Genomic DNA, 19,041 nt, shown 5'->3' with positions numbered 1-19,041 from the left:
GTAACATTAAAATCATCACCTTGTTCCTAACCTCCTTGTCCATTAGTTCTATATTCATTTTCATTTATGGCCTTTATCTGGACAATGTATTATAAGTGAATTGCCAGAAGCCTCTCATTGGTGTAGTGCAGCATCACTGAGCCTAGTCATCCAGCCCAGGAATCACACACGCCTCCCACATAATGTAGTAGCTCAGTGGCAGGTAGTGGTGTTATTCATTGCACCACACCAACCATTTTCCATGTAGTTGGACTTTGTAGTTCAACAAGTACAAATTCTAGTCCACTTGTTGCTCTGCATACGTTGCCTGTCCCCTTTAACATTAACACAATAGCACGATAGGTATTGTTGTGCTGGATCATTCTCAGCAGTGAAACAGTTGTGGCATGTTTTGTGTGTACAACATATTGGCCAGTGAACGTGGAGTGTTTAAAGCTCCAGCAGAACTGTGTGATCTTCTCATACTTGCACAACACACGTTAAAGGAACACTAAGTCATTTTTGTTGTTTTTCCTCCTTGGTCTCCCCCTAGTGTAATTCCTATTTACAGCACTGTACTGAAATCACTGGAAAGGGGGGTGGTTTCCTACCCTCCTCCACAAATTGCATAGCAGTTTCTGCAGTGCTAAGCCCACAGTTGTGAAAACAGAACATATTCTCCCAATTACGAGTCAGTGAAGGATCACCCTGATGTTGAAGTTGTAATTTTTAGGTAAAAAAATTGTATGCAGTGTTCCTTTAACACTCCACCTCTATTTCAAGATTCAAGAGGCTTTATTTTCATTTCGACTTGATACAGATTACACAGTGAGATGAAACAACGTTCCTCCAGTTCAGTGTCATGGGTGCTGAGAATGATCTACTACTCAACTCAAAAAGGTACTTTCAGCTCTCAGTCAAAGAGGGTTCATCCAATAAATTGCAAAAATAATGTTTGTTGCAATTCAGTGAATCAACTGAATCAAAGGCTGTTGGAAGCAAACCAAACAAATATATGTATAAAGAACATGTTTAATATGAAAAACAAGGAGAAAAAAGACAATTGGTTATTTACATAAACAGTCAGAAAAAGACAAAACTCTAAAATATAATCTAATGCCATAGCTTTTTTTTTTTTTTTTTTTTTTTAAATGTAGAAAGAAACATTTTCTTGCTCCTCTTACACTGAAATGTTTTTCACATTTGAAGCTCGGGAAACAATTTCATTTACAAAGCTGTTGTTCTGAGCCACCACTTCAGCCTTCAATTTACACAACTCTGCTTTAATAGCATCATCAGTCATGCCTTCAACTTGCAGAGACTTCACCTTAGCCAGGAAAGACTGAATGATCTTCTCCCCTTCCTGCAAGTAAATTAACAAAAGAAATACATTTTTTCAGTCCTTGCAGAGCAAAAGATTGCAAGGCACTTAATTTCAAAATATTAAAAAACACCACTAAATGACCCACCTGTTTTTCCATACATCGTCTCTTGGCCTCTGGCCCAGCATCGACCCCCTCTTCATTAACTTTGGAGATATTTTGGAACTCCTCAAGTTCCAGAGCCTTATCCCGTGCATTAGCAATTACATGTTTGGGGAAGTTAGCAAGCTCAGCCACATGTATCCCAAAGCTCTGGTCACACACACCTGTCAAATGAATCAAAATCACAAAACAAACAGAGACACGTCATAAAGTGGTATTTGCTTAAAGGAGCATTCCAAAATCATTTGGAATTATAAGATAAAAACTGTTGATGTGCGAGTGGAATTCTTGCTTTGTCTGAACTGGTGCATGCATAAACTGTGTCATTAAGAGGGGCAAGCGAGCAAAGCCACGCTATGAGCGGCAGTGCTCTGTGAGGAAAGCAGTCTGGAGATTGGGATTTAAAAGCAGATAGACATGGGTTTTACATGTGCAAGATGCCCTGCTATGGAATAGTGTCTTATACAGGGTGTGCTTCCAGTTATGTTTCCTGTTGCCTCTCTACCAAATAGCTGATGTGTGGTGAACATAATGACATTGATTGGTTGCCGTCATATTATGCAGATACAGCCTACACCTTGTATACATTGTTTCAGGAAATCACTTCTGTTTCAAAAAACGTGAAGTGATTTTAACTCACCTTTTTTCACCCTGTAGAGCATTGTGAGGGTGTTGTCAGTAGTCAGTGCAGTAACATGAAGGTTGCACACCGTAGGTACTTTCTGTGCCAGAGCAGTCAGCTCATGGAAGTGTGTGGCGAAAAGGCAGAAGGATTTGAGACGTGTGGCAATGTATTCTGAGATTGCCCAGGCCAAACCAAAGCCATCATATGTGGAGGTGCCACGGCCCAACTCATCAATTATGATCAGAGAGTCCTCGGTAGCAGAACTGACAATCAAAAAGACATGTGGGGAGTTTAAAAATTAGGACCAGACAATTACCAATATGTATGCACAGGAATAAAAAACAAAATGTATCATAGAAAATCATACATCAGTAGAAAAGACAGAGATTTCTGGTTTTGCTGGATGTTTGGAACATAGCAGCATGATCTGGCATCAGATTCAGACAGCCAAGAAAGGGTAGGGATTTACATGTTGTTTTCCTAGATTTAGCTAATGCATTTGGCTCAGTGCCATATAAACTTATGTGAGAAATTTTGCTCTTGTGGGAAGTATTGCTTTAGTACAGGGGAATTTGTTACATCATGGCAGCAATTAGACTTGGATATAATGGCTAGATATACGATTTCACCATTAACATTTACAATAGCAATGGAGGTAGTAATTAGGGTCTGTAAGTGGGTTGTAGGCAGGGAAAGGCTGTATGACAGTACTTGGCTCCCCCCAGTCAGGGCTTACATGGATGACATGATGACCCTAAAGACTACTCTGTCTTGCATACAGCAATTGCTGGAGAAGTTAAATGATAATCTAAGGTTGGCTAGGCTGAAAATTAAACCAAGCAAGTCTAGAAGTTTGTCGATTGTCATAGAAAAACGTGTGCAAGACATTTTTGATGTCCCTACAATACTGGAGAGACCAGTGAAGAGTTTAGGTAGATGGTATAGTGCAGCGCTACACGATACAGAACAAGTTGAAAAGCTGAACGGGTGAAGGTTGTTAATAGCATTGATAGATTGTGTTTGCCAGGGAAGTTGAAACTGGGGTGTCTTCAGTTTGGCTTACTGCCTCGTATTATTAGGTGGCCATTGATAGTTTATGATGTTTCAATGGTTTATGGTGTGCAACAGCAGTGTCACAGGCAAAACAAGGCCAGTGGCTTCGATGGGAGAATCTAGAGAAATGGAAGATTTCTTGGCAAGAGTCGTGGGCGATGGAGGCAAGTCGTATTAAGTTTTTGCTGGGAGCAACTTATGACGTCCTTCCAACACCGCAAAATCTTGGGCAGTGGGTAGGTGAATACCCTAGCTGTGGATTATGTACAGGGTTGGCATGCTGAAGCATATTTTATCAGCTTGTAAAGTTAGTTTGTCACAGTTTTGGTATACATGGAGACAATCAGTTGTTAAAGGTTTTAGCATGTTTGTTGGACAGCAAATGGCTAGAGGTTAATGCATTGACGACTAGCTGTAGCAATAATATAGTTAGCTTTGTGCATGAGGGGGGAATGTCTGAGTGCGCAGATACAAAAATTTATAGATGGGGTGAAGCACAAGATTGGAAATTGCTGGTGGACGTAGGAAAAAAGCTGCAGATCCCAGAGTGTGTTGTGTTAACTACACTAAGGCAAGACATGGTACTCCACTCTGAAAGAAAACAGTTTAATTCATAGAGTTAACGGTTTCATTTGAGGATGCAGTAGATGAAGCATTCGAAAGGAAGATGCTGAAGTATGCAGACTTTCCAGCTATGGTGAGGGAACGCGGGTGGCAGGCATATAAGACCAGTGGAGATAGGTGTTAGAGGATTTATAGCCAAATAGCATCAGGGGATGGAAACTAAGGGCAGTTGTGAAGGAATTATCAGAAACAGCTGAAAGTTCTAGTCAGTGGTTGGGGATAAGGAGAGCAGAGATTACTTGTGGGAATGCACTGTAGAGGTGCTATTGGGATTGTTGGTGATATAGCATGTAAAGTTCACATGGAACTGGTGGCCCTGAGCATGTATTAATGGTGCCAGTGGGGCTGGGTACAGCCTTAGTCACCAGAAAGGCCAGTGTGGATTTATGGTTGTTGATGGTAAAGGGTAAAGTAGGACTGTAAAGGATAGCTGGTTGCTGATCAGATCATAAATGGCCACAGAAATCTGCAGGATTCAACAGGAATTTTGGTGGCTGCAGGTAAGAAGAGAGTGTGGTGGGCCCTATGTGAAGCTCTAATGGATTGGCATAGGATATTTTACATCTTATCTTGTGTATGATTATAATTAATTTTAAGAATTTTTGCATTAATATAAATTCAATGTATTATCTCCAAAAAGATAACCTTAGAGGAAGAGGGGAAAAAAAGTATTGCATAAAATGGACAGTCAGTTTTGTTCCCAATGAAAATATTATATAGGGATGCACCAACACTTTTTGCCTTTACCTTACTGATACCAACTCTACCTTCACTACTAGATAAGTACATATAAATCCAGATATTTATATTGCTACATTTACAGATTTTATTTTGTTAAAGCAGTGTTCTGTATCACTAATAAGATATAATACGATTGAATGAACAACATTTACTTTTTATTAACTGCACATTAAAAGTTCAGGCCCATGAAAAAATTTTATTTCCACAATGCAGTAACAAGAACAAATAGGAAGACATAGTGTAGCCTGACTGAACACCTTTTTACACTATGATGAGGATATTTGTCATGAATGTGAAATGCCCTTTAAGGACTGCTGCTGACCTGTGTTAGCGTAGTTCTTTGTGATTGCTTGAATGAAGTCAGTGTTCTTTAGCATGCCTTAAGCTGGGGTTACACTACATGATTTGTAGCCCGATTCAAACTGTTTTTGCCTCGAAATCGCATTTCAGACAAGTCGCAGCATATGAAATGTTTGATTTCTTTGACCCAACTCTGGACGTATCCACGTAGTTTAAACTCTCCACCAATGAGAACAGCGCACAGAAAGCAAAAACAGTCACGTGCAGTGAAGCTGTACAGTGGAGGACAGATTAAACGGTAAAACTATATTACAATAGCGAGTATTACCTGTAAGAGAATATAGTGAGCCACAAAACACGCTGTTACAGCCTTTATTCCAACAGTATTCTAATTTTCCATTCCTCCTTAAATGACGCAACACTGGTTTCTGAACCATATATGGTGGAACCTAGCTGCAACTATGTGATATTCTCCTAATTTCCAGCTGCCGCTACAGAGTGTAGAGACCGCGCTGACTGAGTTTTCAAATCCATGACCCATTTTTACATGTATTTTTCTTTGTGAATCTATACAAACAGCAGGGCAAACACTAACTGCAGCGAGTTGTACATCCGTATTTATGTGTCGCCTAGGAAGCGCGAGTTGTGTGTTTGGTTGGGGAGTTTAGGATCGTGTAATGTTTTAAAATCGACAAAAACAGTCGTGTTTTGTGAAATACCCTGTTTACAATCAGCTCTGACTTAGATTCGAGCTGCATCTATTGGCATGCATGTGCATCAGTATCTGCTTGGTGCGTCCCAAAAAGTGTCCTGTGTACTACATGTAGGTAATAGTGGGTCATTTCATACACACCTCTGGTACTGTGTTTCAGTGCCAGTATCTGTGCAACACACACACACATATATATATATATATATATATATTATCTTTTAATAATACACAAAAATTCTATTTAGTACTAACCGTAAAATTGCAGCCGTTTCTAGCATCTCTGCCATAAAAGTAGACACTCCCTTGATTTGGCTGTCCCCTGCACCCACACGGGCCAGCACAGAGTCCACTACACTCAGCTCTGCCTCATCACATGGCACAAAGCAGCCAATTTGTGCCATAAGCACAATCACACCCACTTGACGGATGTATGTGGATTTCCCACCCATGTTTGGACCTAGGGAAAAAAAAAAAAATTATAATAAATAAATAAATCACCAGTGTATAGTACAAAGCAAGTCATCCAAACCCATCAAAAGATATTTATATATGTTGACCACTGTATTTAAAGACATGCATCCTAAAGCATGTCCTTGATCAGCCTCAATGAACCATGAAATTGAATTTTTAAGTAATGGTGAACCTGTAATAATGTGGAACATCTGCTCTCCTTTATTGAAGGTTACATCATTGGGGATGAAGGCCACATCAGCCTGTGCTTCTACACAAGGATGACGCGCTCCCTTCAGGAACAATCTGCCACTGCCTTTCTCCAGGATCTTAGGTCTCACATAGGGCACAGGGGCTGCATGGGACACGACCGCAAAGCTGACCACTGCATCCAGCTGGGCTATCACCTCATTAAGTGTCTGCAGTGGTTCCACATAGCCTTAACAGTCAAGCAAAAAACAATACATGACAAACTTTATAGAACCTAATTCACCCAATGAAAGTATAATGAAAGGACAGTGGCATGGTATGAAGTACAGGTAAACATGCTCCGCACCAGCGGCAATGCTGATTATTTCTTTAACGATAGCATTCTGGGCCTCTTCATATTCCTCTCTGCTTTTGATGTACTCCTCATTCAAAGAGCTCAGTTTACTGCAAGGAAAAGAAAACAATTTAGACCTGGCCCTGTAACATAAACCTGGATAATGTTTAAAAAAGTGAGTAAATACCAATAATAGACATGGAATATCTACTGTGTGCTAGCATGTCATCATTCTGGACATGACAATACACATGCAAACAACGAACTGACCATTATCATAACCATTTCATGCTCTATCCACAACCTGTGTTAGTTCATAAAGACTAAATTCTGACCTGTTGGTGAAGCGCACCCCATTCTTCTGAACATCCAGAGTTGTGAACTTTTTATTGTTGCGCAAGTTCTTCTCCTCTTTGCAGGTGACACGAAAGAAGTAACCCATCTGTGCATTGGATTCCAGTTTCACTGTCTTGCCTGCATCCAGACCTGGAGTACAGTCAACAAAAAGACATGAAGCATAAATGTCCATCATGCAAGTAAATAATCTAGCTGTATGTAAAGTCTATCAAAAAATAAGTGTAAATATATCTGGGGGTCATTCTCACCTAGTTCACGAGCTGCACTGTTAAGAGCAGACTGCATGCTTTTCTCCAGCTGGTCCATGTTCTCTCTCAGTTCACTCAGTGTGGGGTCAAAAGAAGGTTTCACCAGGAATTCATGGTGCTCAATCTGCAGAGGGAAACCCACAATCAATCATTCACAGAATAACCTTGACGTGAACGCAATGTAAAGGACACTAAGGATGCAAACCTCTCTATTAGCTTACCTGGTTCATGTCTAGTGTAGTTTCAATCATCTCCTGAAACTTGGAGAAATCAGAGATGAGGTCATTAAAGGGGGAAACGAACATTGCGTTCAGTAGCACCTGATGATTTCCTGTTGAAGGCAGAAAGTTGGTAAGTTTAAATAACACCCAAATGCATTAATATAAATTACACATAGTCTAAATTACTTAATTCAAGTTTTATACAGTTTGTCAACTAAACAGCCCTTATATTTTTCTATCATCTCAAAGGAGTGGTGCAGAATGCTGACTTTAAACCCAACACAATCAAATGCAGAAATGTCTCCAAATGTGTGCACACTGGCATTCTGAAACCATCCTAACTACTGTAGATTAATAATGTGCAAATATTTTCCTCTGACAATACGTTATGTTAAATAGAGGCTTATTACCCAGTTGTAATATTGCTAAATAAAGGATTGCATTGAATTACTACATTGCATGAATATTATGTTATAATTTATTTATATGTTAATCAACCTTCCAAAGCAATACATAAAAATCCTAGTCTAAGGAGAAACTCGAATGTAAATAAAGAGGAAAGAATATCAGGAAAATGAAGGGCACCAAACATTCTGAAATACGCATGATAGATGTGTTATCTGACCAGTGTGTCTCTCCAGGGCCAATACAAGACCGGGCAGCTGGCCCACAGCCTGGAAAACCCGGTAACAGTCCTGCAGATTGGCATTCTGCCGCTGGAGCTTCTTAGCCAGACGGTTGAGGTCAGGGAAGCGCCGTAGCAGGTCTTCCTGACAACTCTGCCTCAGTTCGGAATCCGCTACAAAACACTCAACAAGATCTAGCCTGAAACACACAACCGGTTAATAATAGTTATAATAAGCAGATTCTGATGGAATATGCAGGAATACATTTTAAATATTGTGATTTTTAATTTTTTAATCTAGATAAGATTTTTCTCTTAATTGGAAACATTTTCCCCCCTGCTACACATTTTAGACCATATGATCATATCAGTTATGGTTTAAGATCTGTTGAATTCATGGCTTAACTAATTCTCTATTAATAAATTATTTTACACAGCCAAAAAATCATCATAAACAAATACAATTTGTAACTCTGCGCAACGTGCATATTTTGCTGATCTATTATGTTTTATGCTGTTCTCCTTTGCAAGGTGGACATGGTATGGACATGATATAATAGCATATAAAGTATATTCTTGCTGGGGAAGACAACACAATGATTTAATAACTAATCCAGGAATATGAAAAATTCTGTTTAAAGAAAACACAAAGTTCACCTTGTTAGATATCCAACATACCATATGTGCATTTCAAACAAACTGTGAGATGCAAAACTAATGTAATGAGTCACACAGCAGCAATTCACTGGTTCAAGTGGTGATTGCTGTTTTTTTTTTTTTTTTTGATGCCCTCACCTTTCCTCTATCTTGTTTTTGTCCATCAGAGGCTGTTTTAACCACTGACTGACCAGTCGCTGACCCTGAGGAGTTCGACACTTGTTCAAAAGACCTGCCAGAGAATGAGTACCTGTAGGATCATCAGAGGAGCCCTGGAGGGGAGGAATGAAAGTATCAACCAACAACAACAACTTCTAAAATGTAATAACAATAAATAATAATTTAAACAATGATTAATCACACATTAACGAATGTCATGATAACTAACCTTAAAAAGGTTAAGAGCCTGCACAGCAGCATTGTCCAAACGCATGTATTGGTTGAGGTCAAATGTGGTAAATTTGAAGGACCCAAAATTGGCTTCATCAGAGAGAAGCTCTAGAAATGTGATGACAGCAGCCAAACAGGACATAGCAATCTGGGGGGAAAAAAAGTGGTTACCTTTCTTCTTTCAACTCTTGAAGTTGCTACAGTCAATCATAATCATAGTTTATTGTATGCAGTCTCAGAAGTCTCGCTTTTATCCACTGGACAATGAGTACAATATGGTATTATTCCATAAACTGTTCATGTACCTGTTTTCATGCATGCAATACATTCAAAAACATTTAGACTAATATACTGTCTGAATCATTTCTTGCTCCACATTCTCTGTACCCATAAAAACAGAGTAACAAAATTTAGCCTGGTCACTTGGGTATGATACAGTTCATTTAGAAGTGATGACAAAATGTGTGATCACAGGTTTAAAGCCACACTGGGCTGTGCCACACCATAAAAGTGTCTTTAGATGAAAAAATATTACCTATTAAATGGTGGGTTTGTTCATCTTAACACCCATCTGGGACACACTAACCTGTTTCTCCATCTCTGGAAGTGCAGCACTTGAAACAGTCTCTCCCTTGCGAGCCTTCAGCAAGTGATTCAGATCCTGAACTATATCTTTGGTTGTAAACTCTGCCTTCTTCCGGTCTGAAAGGAGAATGCCCCCTCTCTGTATCACCTAAAGCATGAACAACAAACCATAAAAAATAAGGATTAAATCGTCATTACACTGTCAAGAAAAACCATGAGATTTTCTTATAGCACATTCCCTCTCCACATGGAGTAGTAATGTCAGTAGTTACCTGTCTAAGTTTACCAATGTCTCCAGCCACATCACCCCCAGGAAGCACACACTCTTTAGGGCCAATCTGCACCAGGAGAGCTTCTAGATTGGAGAACTGGTCATTATCTGGAAACTCACAGACCCCCATTTTCCTTAGTGTACTGTCAACATATCCAACCCCAACAACACGCTGTCCATCGCTTCCCGTGCCCAGACGTATTCCCACCACTCCGGCAGCACCTTCCCCCATCCCTCCTCCACCAAACAGGATCTCCTCAAACTGGGTCAAGTTCCCCGGTGAAGCCTAAAACAAGGTGTATAAAGAGAAACAGAAAACAATATTTGAGGCAAAAAAAAATTTTAAATGTTAAAAAGGAATTTATTTATTTATTACAAAAAATGACAACAGGCAAACTAAAATGTAGGTTACATGAGTGTTATTTGTATTTAGCACCTTGTAGGCTATTTGCCAGTCATGATCCTTGCTGCTCTTGCCGCCTGCCTTATTCTTGTACACTTCCACACGGTACTGTCTGATCAGCAGCAGGTCCCTCACAAATGACTCAAAGTTCATTTTACTGAGGACCACACTCTCCAGCCTCTTGTTCCCTGCATTACAGGAAAACCAAAGAAACACATTATTACTGCACTTTAACACTTCATGTGCTAAAAAAAAATTATAAGAAAAAACAAAAACAACTGAGGGCTTCATATAATAACATAATATCTGTCTGCTCGCCAGCATGGTAAAAGCCACATTAAAGTGTTGTAGAGTGATAAATTTATGCTTTCAGCATAACATATTGTGCTTTAGTGCATTATAATAAATGTAATTTTCACCACAGGTTTCAGTAAGGCCATTATTGTTTTCATTTAAGAATATGCATATCATTTCTGCAATACACGTTTGAGCATGCTGTCTGGGCAGAATATTTCTTGTATATATAGATATATTCATTATCTGTAACCCTTATCGCGGTGGGTCCAGAGCCTACCTGGAATCATTGGGCGCAAGGCGGGAATACACCCTGGAGGGGGCGCCAGTCCTTCACAGAGCAACACAGACACACACACATACCTACGGTCGCCAATCCACCTACCAACGTGTGTTTTTGGACTGTGGGAGGAAACCAGAGAAACCCGCGCGGACACAGGGAGAACACACCAACTACTCACAGACAGTCACCCGGAGCGGGAATCGAACCCACAACCTCCAGGTCCCTGGAGCTGTGTGACACTACCTGCTGCACCACTGTGCCGCACTAATATATATATATATATTTTTTCAGATATCACTTGTATGTATCTATACGGTATATAACATTTAAATGCTTATCATTTTAATTTAATTAAATTTATTCTCTGAAATCTTTATGCAAATAAATCTACATGTTGAACCGTCTTAACACTAAAATTATCTTTTTGTATTTACACTCATTATCCATTTTATAAGCTTCATTCACCACATATGTGCATTCCATAGCACAACTGTTACAGACAGTAGTCCACATTTCTCCCTGTTATTCAAAAGTCAGGACCACAAAACAGGAGTAATTTGGGTGGTAGATCAATCTCAGTGCTGCAGTTTTTAAACACTGTGTGCACTCACTGTCCACTCTATTAAACACACGTGCCTTGTTGGTCCACCTTATAGACAGAGGCAACAGCCCATCTGAGGCTGCACAGTTTGGGTTAGTCATCCTCTAGTCCTTCATCAGTGATCACAGGACCCTGTTGGCCCTATTGGAGATTTTTGAAAACACTCTCCAAGATGGAGATTTTGTAAATGTTGTTGTGGTCTCATGAGGACAGCGAAAAGGCAACTTTTGGAAAAGCTGACATCACACAGAATGTCTGTCTCTGATTGAAATTAAAATAGCTCCTCACTCCCTATATGGTGAATTACAGAAGTCATTAAACTGCAACATATCCATTCAGATAGCACAACATTTCATATTCCCACATATGAATAAATATAAAGGGTGTTGTATTAGATGTATTTAAAATGCACTATTCTAGATGTAGAGTCAGTAATTTCATGACTTGCGTAGAGCTCTTCATAGGGAGTCTGGAGTGATTTGGGATTAAACCTGTGTTTTGAAGTCTCTCTTTACTACACGGCCCTCTACTGGACTGGCGTGATAATGCTACCTTTTCAAAATTCATTTGGACATGGAGAGTTAAAAAAAGGAGGTTGAGTATACAGGGGGTCCTCGAGTTACGACGTTGATCCGTTCCTACCTCGCGTCGTAAACCGATTTTCGTTGTAATTCGGAACATACGTACATACTGTACGTAAATAACATACTGTAAGCACTTATCGTATCCTAACACCTATCCTCCTCGGTCCCGAGCCGCGTAACCGTGTATTCTTCCGCCGCGCTGCACACACTAAACACGAAGTTCGCGTTACGACGTTTACGACGCAAAACCACTTACGTCGAAACAAGTCTTTATACAGTAAATGGGAGATGTGTCGTAACCACGAAACATCGTAACTCAGGACTGACGTAACCCGAGGACCTCCTGTATTGTGTTTTTGTAGAAAGAGTGCTTTGAGCTGATAAAATGTACATTCACGGTAATGCGTTGTATGACAAGCTTTTCATATTATAATACATAAGTGCACATTTACAACGATGTGGTCACGTGCGTAGAGAACCAAGTTTTGATTTGGCTACAACCTCTGACAATTTCTCTGAGTCCAGTGTCTAATAACGTTGACAGCTTGAACAAATCCACTCCCGGTAACCGCACCAAACCCTGCCAAGTTCAGCCTCGTTCTTTAAGCCACACTTTACCTGAGCCGAGGTTCTTGACGACCCCGCTGGTTTTGAAGACCTCCTTCGCAGCAAAAAGAGCATCTTTTCCGTGCACGGTGTAGTAGTCATTGCGGTCAAACACTCTCACTGTAGTGTCCGGCTTCTCGGGCATAGAAAAGAAGAAGTTGATAAAGCCGCTCTCTGAAGCACTGTCCATGGACAGATTCTGCTTCGGCTGCACCGCCATGCTGCAAACTCCCGCCAACAGCGGATAGAGAGAGGCGGGGCTTCACTCTGCTTCTCTTCTCCTCTCCTCTCTGCTTTCAGAGCGCCTCGGTGAACCGAACTACGCCCCCTGCAGCACAGCAGCCGTATACGAGCTTAAAGGGGCCATAACTACATGTTTCTTCTTGCTCTTGTCTTGTGTTTTGTTCATCTATAACAGCCATAACTCATTTTAGAAAACCTTACTTCATTTTTTGTTGTTGCCCTTTATGTGTGCATACGACTTCTGCTCTGATAAACACCGTTGTGTTGTGCCTCATTCCAAAGGAAATAACTTGCTTGTGAATGTGCGAGGCTAAACAACTGTTAGTAGAGCTGTTATTAGATATTATTTTCCATAGAGGGGGGGGGGGGGGGGGGGTGTTGGACGACTACTGACGTGCAGACTGACCAATTAAATGTTTACAGAGAAGGTTATCGACCAATAACGGTAGCTCAACAGTCAGACCGTCCAATCAGAAAATTTTAGGGAACTTCTTCACGCCCCCTTCTCACTCAAGCGAACCAATCGGAGTAGGGGAGGGCGGGACTAGTTTGTGAACGAAACTTCTCGAAATTCTATGTAAGCTCTAGAAAAACAAAATCCCGGACGTTTGTGAAATTCCGCCATGTTTTTAGCCTATAAAAGAGGACATGTCCGGGTAAAAGAGGACATCTGGTCACCCTAGGCAGTGTATTCTGAAACTCTAACAATGTTCACATATATTATGCTTCACTAGCGTCTTTGCTTTGCAGACACTTTGCTAAGCAAAAGCTGTACCATGTCCAAAAATGTGTGTATATAAAATGGATTAGTGTAATCTGAATTTATACCGAAGACTTTCAGCTGAAAGAAAAAAAAAAAACAAACAAAAAAGATAATTCATAGTGTATCACTATGCCCTGTGATGGACTGGCTCCCTGTCCAGGGTGTGTTCCTACCTTGTGTCCAGTGATTCTGGGTAGGCTCTAGACGGCCCTGTGTCTCTGAACCAGACAATGAGTTACAGAATATGAATGAAATGACGTGTTTCAGGATAAGGAAATTTAGACACAGTTTTGGAAGCAGGATAATGTTTAATGTAAAAGTGTTGTTAAGTTTAATGTTGCAGGCTGCTGATTTTTAAGATAACGACCTTATTACAGAGCTACAGATTAACCAACAGTACTCAGCTTAACACATGAACAGTTTTAAGACATTTTCCAAATAGAGTCTTCTGTTCTTTTCTTATATTTCATGAAGCAGAGGTTTTGAGTTTAAATGTCTTCAGTTTCACTTGTCTGGGGATAAAAAAAAGCATCAACCTGAGTCCGTTTCATCTCCATAAACACAGTTTTATTCCACACTATGAACACTTTTAAATATTTTAAATAATATTTAGCACAGATCTTATTCAGGTCTCATATTGTAATGAACTACTCACCTGAGCCTTTTCATATTTGCCTCGCTTCTGTGTTCTAATCAAAAACTAAAGGAAGAGAAAAAAAGTCAGCGTCTATACACTCTGTACATCCCTGTAACTAAATAATTATCAGCTCCATGAGGAAATAGTTTACATCAACAACTGATGTAAGGTACAGAAATATATATTTTTCAGTTTGTTTACATTTGACAATAGTAATACACAGAAGATAAAGACATATTTCAATAGAAAACAATCACAAATATTGACTGACCGTAATAAAAAATACAGCAAGAGCTGCCAGGATGACCATAGAAGTAACTACCAGGATGGCAACAATGTGTCTTTTTTTGCCTTCAATGGGGGTCTTCTCCTCCTCATAAAGCTCCAGGACACTCTCCAGCTCCAGCTGCTGGCCTTCGACAGTTGGCCCAAATTTCTGGTCATCAAGCAACGGCTGAACCTTACAAGAGAATAATGAATATTCAGTTACTTAATAACAACAAACCACAAATGACCACACATATCGGTGAAATGTTTGTAGCGACATAGTCATGTAAGATAACGTCTGACATTAAAATAATATGGAGTTTGTCCTTCTTTGCTGCAGGAGCAGCCTCTACTCTTCTTAGAGCTCCTAATTCCTTTATGGGTTTAAATTCCATATGTTCCATTAACAACATTGTAATTATTTACAACTCTCTTTTTATATTAAGCTTATTCATTCATTCATTATCTGTAACGGCTTATCCAGTTCAGGGTTGCGGTGGGTCCAGAGCCTACCTGGAATCATTGGGCGCAAGGCAGGAATACACCCTGGAGGGGGCGCCAGTCCTTCACAGGGCAACACAAACACACACACACATCCACTCACACCTATGGACACTTTTGAGTCGCCAATCCACCTGCAACTTGTGTTTTTGGACTGTGGGAGAAAACCGGAGCACCCAGAGGAAACCCATGTGGACACGGGGAGAACACACCAACTCCTCACAGACAGTCACCCAGAGCAGGACTCGAACCCACAACCTCCAGGAGCTGTGTGACTGTGACACTACCTGCTGCGCCACCATGCTGCCCCTTATTCATTCAGAATTAAATAATTAAAAATAAGAAGAACATAAGGCAACAAACATAATTTCTTTTACTGACAGGTTGGATGTTGTAAGAATTTCCATAGTTGTTCTAAAATGAACTGTACATAAGATTCAGTGCTTTTGTATTCTACATGAATTGTTTAATGGAAATGGCACTTTTACCCAAGTCATTATTTTAAGTATTTGCAGTAATGGCACCTTTACTGGAGTATGAATATATATGAATTTTCACTCCTATACATACACCACATGTCACACTTAATATCTTAACACACTCACGTATTTCTCCATGTAGTAGGCCAGTCCGGACAGATCACCCTCATCATTTATGATGTCCAGAGTGATGAGGAGGGCATCAATTCTAAACTGAAGAAAACAATGGGGCATATAGGTGTTATAATGTAAAGAGTTAAAAAGGGAAAGGCTAAAGACTGTTTTATTTATTTCTTCTTTTTATCTGTTTAATCTTCAAATAAGACTAAAAAGTAAAAGCAAACTTTCCAGTTCTTTAATCCAAACACCAGCTTCTCTACTCATCTCAGGAGAAAGAACAAAATACTTGGAAGGATTTTTACTTTCTGGACACTTCTAGATATTTGAAATTACAAGGAATTTTTTTAAAATTATTTTCATAAATATGTATACAATAATACCTTATACAGGCGTTGGACCACAGTAATTTATTAGTATGGTGTAGGGCCTCCTTTTGCGGCCAATACAGCGTCAATTCGTCTTGGGAATGACATATACACGTCCTGCACAGTGGTCAGAGGGATTTTAAGCCATTCTTCTTGCAGGATAGTGGCCAGGTCTCTACGTGATGCTGGTGGAGGAAAACGTTTCCTGACTCGCTCCTCCAAAACACCCCAAAGTGGCTCAATAATATTTAGATCTGGTGACTGTGCAGGCCATGGGAGATGTTCAACTTCACTTTCATGTTCATCAAACCAGTCTTTCACCAGTCTTGCTGTGTGTATTGGCGCATTGTCGTCCTGATACACGGCACCGCCTTCAGGACACAATGTTTGAACCATTGGATGCACATGGTCTTACTGGTGCAATGTGCAATTAATGAAGATTGGCCACCAGGCTGCTCCAGTTTAGCCATGAAACCTCCCACACTACAATGACAGGTGTTTCAGTTTCATTGTCATCGTAGAGTAACTAAACTGCACTTTTTCCATCAAAAATATTTTTCAATTTACTATTCAATTTTTCAAGAATTATTTGGAAGTTAAATGTACTTGACTTCTGAAACGTGAACGTGATGAATTCTAGTTATTATTTAGGATGCAACACAGTATTTGTCACTTATTTTAAAATCTTATATGGTTCATTCATCAATCTAAAGAACTATACTTTACAGATGGCCATCTGTGGACTTCCATATTACTTTAATTTAATAATCACGTCTGCTTAACCAGTTCAGGGTCATGGTGGGTCTGGAGCCTACCCGGAATCAGGGAGGGAGCAAACACTGGCGGGGCGCCAGTCCCTTGAGTAGCCTATCCACCTACTAATGTGTGTTTTTGGACTGTTGGAGGAAGCTTGAACACCCAGATGAAACCCACACAAACACTGGGAGAACTCACCAAACCCCTCACAGACAGTCACCTCGAGCGGGACTCGAACCCACAAACCCAGGACGCCACCTGTTGCGCGACAGTGCCACCCTTGATATATTTATCCATTGTGCTATGAACACCAACTATGGATTTTTATTATGATTTTTCAATCAGCTCTTACCTTGACCTTAGTTTTACTGACCAGCTGCTGGTCCATTCTGTGCTGTTCGTGAATGGCAGTTGCAAGAACACTGTAAATGAATAACCATATTCCAATTACTAGAACTCATTGGTACTTGTTCATTATTAACGGTACAAGAGGAAAATCCACAAAACTTTCAAATTATTACACAGTCATATGAAACCTACAACATCACCTTTGCAACTGAAAAGACCCTGAGGGCTGGCTGTTCTCAGTTTGCTTCAACTGGACAAGTACCAAGCTGCGGAACAACAGACATTCAAATATTTGCTAAAAAAAGGTCATTGTTTTTTTAATGCTATTATTATAAATATAATTAAACATACTTTTTGTTAACCAGGTCCTCACACTTAAAGTTCCTGTCACTGTAGTCAGAGCTGCGCACTCCTGCACTGTCCACGCACCAGCACACATCTGTGTTATTACACCGTGTGATATTCATAAGCCCACTGGACTCACACTCCGGAACATGAAGCTCACCCCTATCAGTCAGCACTGTTTCTGTGGGCTCAGGGTGAGAGGATGAAGGATGCTGAAATTGCTGCATCTCTGCCTTCTTCACAAAGCATTTTGGAACCACTGACACAGAGGAGAAAGAGAGCATTAAAAGGTCAACCAGGGTTCAGATGAACTCAGAAGTATGGTGTACAGCGTTCTGTTTTAATGCCTTAAAAACTGATCTTCACTTTGAATTCTAAACGTAATTGTAACTCAGTCTAATTTATCCCAGCTCAATCATTTTAAAACTGTTCTGAATGTTCATCAATATTTGAAACCTCAGAAGTTGCACAGGACTTCTTCAGAAAGTATTGGATCACTGACAAATGAGATAAAAGATTTAAGATATAAACTTACCTTTAGTGCAGTTCAAAACTAGTCTTTGTCCTTCACCATCACTGGCATAACATTTGCAAGATTCATCACAGGTCGCCCAGCTCAGAGAACCACAGGTACCTCGAGTTTAACAAGCAGAATCACAAAATAGAGCCTTGAACAAGTTTTTTTATTGACAAAATCATTACATTCTACATTATCTTACAGCATTTAACCAATGGGTCTTGAATACGAAAACGGAGAAATACCAAGATGCTGTTCCTCTGCTGTTTACAATGTCACTGACATTTATCAGTAATACAGGATCTAATCAGCTTTAAATATATGCACATTGTATTAAAGATTATGTAAATAATCTGATCAGGCTACTTACAGGCATATGACAATCCAACAAATGAGATTAAAAAAAGCAGCGAGCCACTAACTGAAGTCATGTTAGAGAGGTGAGGTCAGCTTTCTGTCTGCCTCTAAGCTCCAGGTATTTTTAAGTGAACTAGTTTTCTGTCCCACAGGGGCGGTGACCTTCCAACTAACTTTCCCCTTCCAGCTCCACAGCCAGTCACAACGTGTGTTTGAAGAAAAATAAACAGTAAATGCACGTGTGTTAATTTACAGAAGATACAGACACATCATTAACCACAATTAATTTGTGCCCATGACAGGGATTGATATTTTTATTTACTTATTTACACTGTGTTAGAACAGTATCAATATAACTATAAATGACATAGATCCATAAACAGTTAAACTAAAAACTATATGAAATACATTGCCATTCAATAGTGAGAAATGACAACATTTATATTCAAAATAATGGTAACAGAAGGGGATATAAGCTGCAACTCTTTCAAGAGTCAAGTTACCCCTTACAAATGAATTAATAAAATATATATGTATTCTTTTTTTAATTATAAAAGCTGCTTGAAAATAAACATGAAGTGCACATATATTACTTATAAACTCCTACCAGAAACCACCAAAAGTACATAACTGGCATGGCATATGAATAACAACCGAAATGATTGCAACAAACAGTTGGGTGTAAACGACATTAGTGATATACTCC

At 39.8% G+C, this 19,041-nt stretch overlaps 2 protein-coding genes across 2 annotated transcripts; both read right to left on the bottom strand.

Moving 5' to 3' along the window:
* Positions 1-1,033: 1,033 nt before the first annotated feature.
* msh2 (mutS homolog 2 (E. coli)) lies at positions 1,034-12,909 on the bottom strand. The gene is made up of 16 exons (XM_066663494.1): positions 12,650-12,909; positions 10,303-10,457; positions 9,868-10,152; positions 9,597-9,743; positions 9,009-9,158; positions 8,759-8,892; positions 7,964-8,163; positions 7,339-7,448; positions 7,118-7,241; positions 6,848-6,998; positions 6,525-6,622; positions 6,162-6,407; positions 5,771-5,975; positions 2,104-2,351; positions 1,449-1,627; positions 1,034-1,342 (listed from the first exon to the last, which is right to left on the bottom strand). Exons 1-16 carry the CDS (start codon positions 12,855-12,857, stop codon positions 1,160-1,162), a joined length of 2,823 nt encoding a protein of 940 aa, XP_066519591.1. The 5' UTR covers positions 12,858-12,909; the 3' UTR covers positions 1,034-1,159.
* A 1,123-nt stretch (positions 12,910-14,032) lies between these two features.
* On the bottom strand, positions 14,033-18,421 carry LOC136690936 (epithelial cell adhesion molecule-like; the record flags this gene model as incomplete). The annotated part of the gene is made up of 9 exons (XM_066663067.1): positions 14,033-14,155; positions 14,299-14,343; positions 14,552-14,740; positions 15,648-15,740; positions 17,121-17,190; positions 17,317-17,382; positions 17,468-17,720; positions 17,997-18,095; positions 18,349-18,421. Coding segments are annotated over 9 exons (912 nt in total), but the record flags the coding sequence as incomplete, so codon positions are not given.
* Positions 18,422-19,041: the final 620 nt, after the last annotated feature.

Source organism: Hoplias malabaricus, chromosome 3, assembly GCF_029633855.1.
Source record: "Hoplias malabaricus isolate fHopMal1 chromosome 3, fHopMal1.hap1, whole genome shotgun sequence".
Classification (NCBI taxonomy): domain Eukaryota; kingdom Metazoa; phylum Chordata; class Actinopteri; order Characiformes; family Erythrinidae; genus Hoplias; species Hoplias malabaricus.
This window is presented reverse-complemented; position numbering and strand designations above follow the sequence as displayed.

Bases quoted from the DNA above. Each gene is read 5' to 3' on its own strand.
- msh2 (XM_066663494.1), bottom strand. From the start codon at position 12,857: ATGGCGGTGCAGCCGAAGCAGAATCTGTCCATGGACAGTGCTTCAGAG. The intron at 10,458-12,649 runs GTAAAGTGTGGC...CCTGTAATGCAG, and splicing joins CGTCAAGAACCTCGGCTCAG to GGAACAAGAGGCTGGAGAGT. The intron at 10,153-10,302 runs GTGCTAAATACA...ACCTTGTTTTAG, and splicing joins ACTGGCAAATAGCCTACAAG to GCTTCACCGGGGAACTTGAC.